Source organism: Papaver somniferum, unplaced genomic scaffold, assembly GCF_003573695.1.
Source record: "Papaver somniferum cultivar HN1 unplaced genomic scaffold, ASM357369v1 unplaced-scaffold_137, whole genome shotgun sequence".
NCBI classification, from domain to species: domain Eukaryota; kingdom Viridiplantae; phylum Streptophyta; class Magnoliopsida; order Ranunculales; family Papaveraceae; genus Papaver; species Papaver somniferum.
The window spans coordinates 5,988,564-5,997,751 of NW_020622934.1; the positions used below are offsets into that span (position 1 = coordinate 5,988,564).

Here is a 9,188-nt window from a genome sequence, read left to right on the forward strand (position 1 = left end):
TTGCTATTGCCTCTTGTGTTACTGATGTGAGAGCGTTCTTGCCGCTCGCATCGTCCTTTTCCACTTCTCTGATAGTGTCTTGCTCCGCTGTTGTTGTTTGTTCCATCAGTTTTATTAGTTCTTGTTTTCTTTGGACGTGGCTTTCCAACTCTTTCTGCATGTCTCGTAGAGTCAGCGGTGTTGAGCGCGTACCGTTAGTCGCTTGTTGTTTATATTTTCTCTGTGCCGCTTTTGTATTTTCTGGTTGGCGTCCCCACGTGGTTAGTTTTATGACTGCACCCTCTGTTGGTGCTTCTTCCTCGCTGTCGTCGTTCTCGTCTTCTATCGTTACTTCATCAAGGTTAACTGGTCGCTCAATTAACTGGTTTCCTGACGCGCTCGTGCCAATATTTGTTGGGTGTAGAGACGAGCCTCCGGGTGTGGTCGCCAAATGTTGGTGGCTGAATACGAGTTTGGTCTTGCACGTCTTAGTCACAACAATGACAACTTCTTTTACCATAATAGTATGAGAAAGAGCTCTCTTTCCATTATACTATGTCCTTCCTTTTATAGGCTTTTCCTAAAAACCCTTCTTCTTATGATATCATGCCACATGTCATAAGAACCTTCTTATTTACCATTATTGTCATTCCTCCCAATATGACCTTCCATTTCTCATTAATTCTCTCTCTATCCTACTATTTCCCATGAGTATACCTTATTGGAGTTGGGCCTTAGTCGCCAAGTTACCCAAGAGGCTTCCTTCTCTCTAGGGACTCCATGGCTTTACTAAGGGGTAATTATTTTCATGTATCAACAGTAAGACAATTACTCAAGAGAGGAGATTAGTTGCAGTGAACTATATTGAAACAATTAAGAACTTGGAAGACCCGTTTACGTACAGAAATTCTACCAAAGGTACTGGTTTCAATAAAGTGTAAGGAAATGGAACTAAGGTATATGAATGAAGATTGATCACCCATATCAGAAACTCAACCTATGTTTTGGAAAGAATAAACAAGGTTCAATGTGATACCAACAAGTTATGGAAGTGACTATGGTGCACTGAGATTAAAACTTCCCATTTTCTTATTAGTGCAATGCTCTGCAAGAAACAAGGTGGATGCAAATCCTTAATAAGTTTATATTTGCCTAACAGATACATCGCAGAAATAGAGACTTACCTATATGAGTGTGTAAATCAGGTCGTTTCCTAAGATAATAAGATCGTTCTCTAAAGAAGACTCATGAATCCAGGATTTAAGCACATGGCCATTAACGTGCTAGCTACAGAACACACTATTCGCTGAAATCAATATATGTGGAGATTCCGGTTTTATCACTAGGGGTACTTGGTTCAAGACTAGTTTCACTATTGAACCTCGATAAGGCTTTGAATATCTTACACCAAATGAAGGTTGAAATCCAAAAGATACCTATCATTTATATATTGGTTTCCACGATGATGCTTATTCTCAACTGAGCTTGAACTATGTTGGCTTGATCCCACTCGGGTACGTAGGCAGCCACTTTAGTGATTCACAACCACTCTTGTTTTAAAGTTTTTTACTTTGTTTTTGTGTTTTTTCATTTTTGAAATAGGGGGAGAATGTTGAATCTTTTCTCAAATGTTTGTCGCTACGAAAGGGTATGTGTGGGTGGGGGGTGGGGGGTGGGGAGGGGTATAACCCAACGGCTGTTTTTCTATTTTTGAATTTGAAAACCTATTTCGGTTTTCCAGAAATTTCTATCAACGCGTCTCTTCCCATAGGGTTTCTTTCCAAGGGATACCATTAATGGGTACATGTTGAAAGCGTCTGTTGGAGGTGAAAAGACATCTCCAAAAGGTATGAATTCCTTTTTAAATAGCGAAGGTTTTCTCCCATTTCAACACATCAAAATCAATATGTTTTCTTCTTCTCTAATAACATCAACAGAACCTTATACAGTGTGTTTCTTGGTCGGGTCGAGGAAGCACAATTGTAGCTGTAAAAAATCAAACATCCTACATCTAACATTGATTGAGATTCATGCAAGATAAAGAAGCTAAAAAATATATAAGGACACAAAGGTTTACGTGGTTCGACATGATTACCTACGTCCACGGGGGTGAAAGGTTGATCTTATTACTTGCTCACGATGATACAACAACGATAATACTAAGTAAACACACAAGGATGACCTCACTCAAAATTTATCCTTGTTATCTCACTTACAGAACCTGCCTTTAGCTCAATACATAGATGGGTATTTATAGGCAAAGGTGCTCATACATCAAATCTCCAATGTTTAACTACGCTAGCAATCTTGATGTTTTTGTCGGGTGGTTGATACTAGATCTTCTGATCGTGTCTTCTCCCGATACGGTTGTGTCCCGATGGTTCTCTGTAGTTGGTATGCCTTGGTTCTTCCCGACCCGAATGGTGTGTTCCGTCAGCCTTCTACTCATCGGGCTCACCTTAACTTGACCCTTCTGCTACTGCGCGTGCTCTGCTCGCCGCATTAAATGCTTTGTCCCTTAATTCAAACAGAACCGTTGATTCATCTTGTGTTTTACACGTGTTGTTCTTCTTATCGGACGTGGTAGATATCTTTTTTACCTCGCCTGGTCCTATGGGTTTGATCTTGTACTTCGCTTCTACCCCATCTTCGGGTACCTCATAGCTCAGGATGTTGCCACGTGCATCTGTCAAATATTTACTATTACAATAATCCTTGAATTCGATTACTTTGTTAGGACTTCATTATATCCCAAAGGTTTAATAAGAGATGCTTATTATTCTCGCCAAATTAATTAAGAAAGATCGAATTATTGATTAAAATTATCGAAAGAGCCTTGAAATCAGGGTACACCACTCTTCTATTTCGTTTTCGTCCTCTATTTTTAACCCAAATTTCCAACGTCACGTTCTTTCTCTGCTCCAACTGCACCCACCATCACGGCGCAAAGTAGTATCTTAAAACGTCACCAATATGTGACCCAAAATACGTGTCGAGAATCTATTTGGTGTGGTAAAGGTGTCTCAGTAGAAAGTAGAAACTAGTTTGGCAAGAGGCTGGTAATGATTCCTCATGTTCCCAGCACGAGTGGAGAACTGATGACAGAAAAACAAAAGGTGACGTGGAGGACATCCAACGTCTTGTTACTTTTGTCTTTTTAATCATTAAGATGACATCGAATCTTATTAGCGAAAGTACTGTAATAAATTCCCTGATTATTACTGTAATTAGTAGTAGTTATTATTATACTATAATATATTTATGATTAAACTGTTTTACGTAGTCCACCAGCACAGGCCCACAATCAGAAATGAGCGACCGAGAGAGAGAGAGAGAGAGACAGAAGCAGAAACCTCACTCACTCACTCTTTTTCCTTCTTTTTTCTCTTCTCATTTTTGCGGGTGTGAGAAAAGTGGCAGCAAAAAGAAAAATGGAGGTTGGATTTCTAGGGTTAGGGATAATGGGAAAAGCAATGGCTATGAATCTTCTTCGACATGGTTTCAAAGTCACAGTCTGGAACAGAACCCTCTCTAAAGTAAGTCGCTCTAACAAATCCATGTCGATCTTCTTCTTCTTTTTTTTTTTTTTATTCTTATTCTTTACCTGATCCGATTTCGCAAGAAAAGTAGTTTGAGTTGTGAACTTATTAACATGTAAACTTAACCATACTTGTTATTACAAGGAGTTTTGTCAATTAATAAGTTTTAGCAAACTGCATTCCTTGTAATCCATCGGTGTTAACTCACCAGCCAGAATGCTTGTGACTTTCTCCAAAACATGGTGCCCATACTTGGGTTTTAGCCCAAAGGGATAGAGAGTGACCTACAAAATGACAACGTCTAGGAACATTAAAACACAAAGTTTGGAATAAGGGAATCAAAAAAACTTAACTGTTTTTGGGGTTTTTGGTTATTATGCTGTTATTTATAAGATAAATAAGTAGTTTTTGAATATGACTCAAGTAGTAAGCATGTTCTTTGGATTCTCATATATTCGCTGTTTCCATCTAAATTTTGGATGTTTGGAGCGTATTCCTTTGTATCCCATGTTGCAAGAAAGCAGAAGTGATTAAGGATAAGTAAGGAATGATAAAGGATGTAGAACCTGTATCGAGCTAGTGAAGGGTGATAAAGTCAACATAACATCGAATTTTAATTTTTGTTCACTTTGTTATATTTGAAATTGTAGTGTGAAGAGCTTGTTCAGTTTGGTGCTTCCATTGGAGAAACCCCTGCAGCAGTAGTCAAGAAGTGCAAGTACACCATAGCAATGTTGTCTGATCCTTCTGCTGCACTCGCGGTCAGTAAGAATCTTGATACTGTTTGTTATCCTCACATATTTGAAGCTTTGAAATCCTAACCGAGTTTTAATGTTTGTTAATTTGCAGGTAGTTTTTAACAAGGATGGGGTGCTCGAGCAAATCTCTGAAGGAAAAGGTTACATTGACATGTCTACAGTTGATGCTGATACTTCAATCAAAATTAACGAGGTTCCACTCACTTTTTTTGTGCTAGTTTCATTCTTATCCTGAGGGCGCAATGCACTTGATTATCAGCTTATCTCACTAGTTCTGCTATTCTTCAGTTACCATTTAGATTAGTTTGTCAAACTACTTAGTTTAAACAATAAAATGAGCTTAAGTTTTGTTAAGTATCCCTTTAAAATCTATTTTTGAAGGCAATTCTACAAAAAGACGGTACTTTCCTCGAAGCTCCAGTATCTGGTAGCAAAAAGCCAGCCGAAGATGGTCAATTAGTCATTCTTGCTGCCGGAGATAAGGTAATTAATTCATCTTCGATAGCTAAAGTAGAAACAAAGCCTTATTATTGAAGCTTCCAGATTTAATTTGCGAGTTTCTGTTTTTTATTTTTTCTCTCTATTGGTGGACACAAGTCAAATGGTCTAGATAGGTCAGATATTCTGTATTTGAAGCTCAAATTTGATGGATCAATAGAATAGAGGAGAACGAGAAAATTACAATTGGCAGAAAAAGAAAGCATCCTTTTATAGAATCTGGTAGTAAATAAGTGGTTTAGATTTAGTTGTTCCAAATGGATAGGCATTGGCTGCAAAAATATCTGTCTGCATATTTAAAGTTTTGGCGGTACACAGGCACTTTATGAGGAAGCAATTCCAGCTTTTGATGTCATGGGGAAGAAGTCCTTCTTCTTGGGACAGGTGGGAAATGGAGCGAAAATGAAGCTTGTTGTTAACATGATAATGGGCAGGTTAGTAAACTATATTTTTTCTCGTCAAGGATGTCTTAGCTTTTATCAAATCTGCGGACAGTACACATGGATGATCTGTTAATTTTAAAATCGCTAGAAGTTCATGTAAATATTAATAGTAAATGATCAGCGAGCATTTATCTAATTTTTTCTCTTTAAAGCTCAGCTTAGCTGGTTAATGTATTGTCCCAGATTATTGGACTAATCCTCTGAGTTGAAGTTGCCACTAATATGTTATGTGTGTTCAAGGCTCTGCAAATCTCTTCTGTACTCCATAAATCGTTACCTGTCTGCCAAATTAATTCTTGTAAGATCTTTATGTTCAGATAATCTGCAACCAAAAAGATATATACTGGCGTGCTGAGTATGCCAAGGACAATGAAGCATACTGTAAGATACTTGTATATCTGCAGATAATCTGAACAGAAAGAACTTTAAAGAATAGAGAAATGACATGAAAGATGAAACCAGATGTTTACTGATAATTATTAAACTATGTTGATACTAAATATTAAATTGCCAATTCCATTAGCAAGAAATAAAATGGCTCTAGAAAATATTGAAATCCTGTATATCTAGAAAAATTATAAGGTTATTTTTAATGGCTAGAGATACTTGAAAGAGATGTGGAGGTTATTACTACACAGAGAATGTGTTTTGATTTGCATTAGTCCTCATTTAATTAGTCTCCCTTACTTCAGAATCAAATAATTAGTCCCATTTAACTAGTCCCTCATTAGATCTGTCTTAAATATTTTCTCTAGAAATAATTTACACCTACCTTTATTTGGAGGATGAAGGACTCATTAAACTAAAACTGATATCAGAATACATCTTTTCAGATGAGCATAACTGAGTTTTGGAAATAGAGTGATTTTATTTCGATACAGAGCCACTTCTTGTTATTCATTCCTCTACTTCGTGAGATTTATTTTCTTTTAAATTGGGATTCTTTGCAGTATGATGAATGCATTCTCGGAGGGACTTGTACTGGCCGACAGAAGTGGGTTGAGCCAGCAGATCCTTCTTGACGTGTTGGTAAAATATATATGACTGCACAAAACATAGATCTTTGGTTTCTAAATGTTGGCTTACAATGAATATCTGTTCGGCAGGATTTGGGTGCCATTGCTAATCCAATGTTCAAGATGAAAGGGCCAGCTATGATTCAAAACAATTATTCCCCTGCTTTTCCTTTAAAGCATCAGCAGAAGGACATGAGGCTGGCTCTTGCTCTCGGTGATGAGAATGCAGTATCCATGCCAGTAGCTGCCGCTGCCAATGAGGTCACTGCACACCCTTCCCTTGTTTGTGCAGTTGTGACACATGCACTTAGTTATAGACATTGTGATTAAATATACAGGGCAAACAAAAGCAAGCGGCATTACACCCTCACACTTTCAAGACATATTTTGATTGGTTAAACAAAACACACTTGAAATCTGTAATGCTAGGCTTTCAACCCTTATACTGACTGCGGTGGAGATGATTCATAAATCGCATTTCTTACATACATATTGGCCAACTTCACAAATATACAGTCCAAAGTATCATTATTTTACCTACTACACCTGATAAATTCTTTCTTTATTTCCTTTTAGGCATTCAAAACCGCCAGAAGCCTGGAGTTGGGTGACTTCGATTTTTCAGCTGTACTCGAAGCAGTTAAGGTATCAAGGGATCTGGGTAACGTGAAACATGCAAGTACTCAATAAGATGGTGTACCCACAAGAGATCTACAAAAGATGAAATCGTAGTCATTGTTGTGTTGCTTAAAAGCTGTGCACTTGAAGTTTATCTTCAACATCATTGATTATAGTGTAAAAATTTCTCTCTCGCCCTTAGAAAATTAGGGTGTCATAGCAGCAAATGATCTCCAATTTCATACAAGAAATGTGCTTATCCTTTTTTTTTTTTTGATGCTCAATACAATCTTCTGTGTTTCCACTTTTAAAAAGCGTAAATCCCTAAGTTCATGAATCGTATTACCTTTCAAGCTTGCTGCAATGTAGTTGATTCTACTATGAAATGGCTGATTACATACCCACCACACAAGCCAAAAAAAGTTTACCATAGGGCCGATTGGCTCCAACTATTTGCCACCTATACTTTTCCTACTTGCCACCCACATTAATTGCCACCACCATTCATACTATTTACCGCCCACATAATTTTTGATGTAGAAATTGACGTTTAGTCCCAAAGTAGTTGGGCTTTAGACAGGCTAGTCCTACCCTTCCGGGCCTAGTACTGGTTAGTCCTTATTTACCAAATGATGAACGGGTTAGTCCAAATCTTGACAATTCACTCCAAACTGAATTTTATTGATGACTAAATTGACCCTTCTATATAATCTACTTTGCCTGTGTCGATGCCTAGCTCGTCTCTCTCCTTCTTCCAGTCAATTTTCTCTTCCCACGATCTACTTTCTTATCCGCCAAAAAAATTACTCCCAGTCGTTTCGATCATCAAAACTAGGATTTTCTAATTGATTCAGTCTTTTCAAAGGCGATGAAGAGCAAATCATCATCATCATGTGAGGAAAAAAGAGTTGATGTGTTTAACGAAGATGATGCACAAATTGGATTCTTTCTGAATCAAATATGAAGGAATTCCAAAATTCTTTTAAGAATTCCATGCAAAAGTAATCCAAGGAAGCTACTAATAAAGCTACTTTCCAAGTATATAAGCATACAACTCTTAATTGTTGTACGTATTTGTGTTTTACCGATTAGTTGAATCACTAAATTTAGTTATGGGATTTCTATTAGTTTCTTTAAATTAGGGTTAGTTATTATCATATAAACTAATTCAATTTTGTATGAGAAAGTTCTTAGTATATCTTTAGATGGTTTTTTCTTTGGTTCTGTAGATTTTTAAAAGGCATGTGCAGTATTAAGTTCTAATTTTTTGTAGTTTTTTTTGTATTCATTAGAATGGAGAAGAAGAAAGTTGTGGTACCAGCGGAAAATGCGACTCAAAAAAAATTAAGTATATGCGGGAACCGATTCAAGGTCAGTTCTAGACAATTTAAGTGTGTTTCAAATGAATTAAACTATTATGATATCTAGGTCACATGAATTATTGTGATTTAATCACATAAGGGAGTATGTGATTTTTTGTCGCGGCTCCACATTTAAATGGTTTTGGTTTAAAGCTTTTCGTTTGGGCTACTGAACCGTACATAGGGTCATTATTATTGTCAATCTTGAAGAAAGTAAAATGAATGAGGTTGGTTTATGCAGCACTGGTTTCTTCTAATTGGATTTCCTATGTATAATGCTTTTATAACATATGAGTGTCAATTGAAACTATTTATTGATTCCTTCTAATTCGCTAGTGTTGAGAAATGTATTTAACCAAGCCAACTTGATGATTGGATCACTAAAAAAGATAATAATAATGGTAAAATCGATCTTTTAGATTCCCATTAGTTAGTTTAGACTCGCATTATGAGAAAGATTCCATTAGACTCCCATTAGTTAGTTTAGATTATCTTGATTCCAAATCATGGAGCTCTTGCAAAGAAAAATACTTGTGAAATAAAATTTTGAAACTATCCGAGTAGTTAATCGCAGTATTGCAAAGTTCAAATAGTACAACAAGCGGAACAAAAGTAATTCAAATGTGTGTATAATTGTACATATGTTGATTTAAATGTGTACATAATTGTACACATGTGGATTTTTAGTGTGTACATAGTTGTACACATGTTTATCGGTAATATTTACGTGGCTGTACACACTAATAACTTTTGATTTTCTTGTTTTCTTTTTTTAGCTCTTTTAGAGATATTTTTTTATATCATTATATTTTGATTTTACATGTAGCGATTGTGGTAACAGTAGTGATGGAATTATTAATGTGTACATATTTAGATACATAGTTGTTAATATGGTGTACATAGTTGTGCACATGTTATTGTTTTTGAAGTTGGGCATATCTTTGCAATTTAGTGTTTTCTTTTTATATGTTTTTCT

At 36.4% G+C, this 9,188-nt stretch overlaps 1 protein-coding gene across 1 annotated transcript; it reads left to right on the forward strand.

Annotated features, from left to right (window-relative positions):
• Window positions 1–3,305: 3,305 nt before the first annotated feature.
• LOC113334869 (glyoxylate/succinic semialdehyde reductase 1-like) lies at window positions 3,306–7,188 on the forward strand. Its single transcript, XM_026581093.1, has 8 exons — window positions 3,306–3,515; window positions 4,169–4,279; window positions 4,368–4,469; window positions 4,658–4,759; window positions 5,093–5,208; window positions 6,168–6,246; window positions 6,324–6,494; window positions 6,810–7,188. The coding sequence occupies exons 1-8, from the start codon at window positions 3,411–3,413 to the stop codon at window positions 6,921–6,923; spliced, it is 900 nt and encodes a 299-aa protein (XP_026436878.1). The 5' UTR covers window positions 3,306–3,410; the 3' UTR covers window positions 6,924–7,188.
• The last annotated feature ends 2,000 nt before the right edge of the window (window positions 7,189–9,188 follow it).

What these genes read in the sequence shown, in the direction of transcription:
- LOC113334869 (XM_026581093.1), top strand. Translation starts at nt 3,411, where the DNA reads ATGGAGGTTGGATTTCTAGGGTTAGGGATAATGGGAAAAGCAATGGCT. An exon ending in AGATCCTTCTTGACGTGTTG is followed by an intron (nt 6,247 to 6,323) that starts GTAAAATATATA and finishes TCTGTTCGGCAG; the next exon opens with GATTTGGGTGCCATTGCTAA. An exon ending in TAGCTGCCGCTGCCAATGAG is followed by an intron (nt 6,495 to 6,809) that starts GTCACTGCACAC and finishes ATTTCCTTTTAG; the next exon opens with GCATTCAAAACCGCCAGAAG.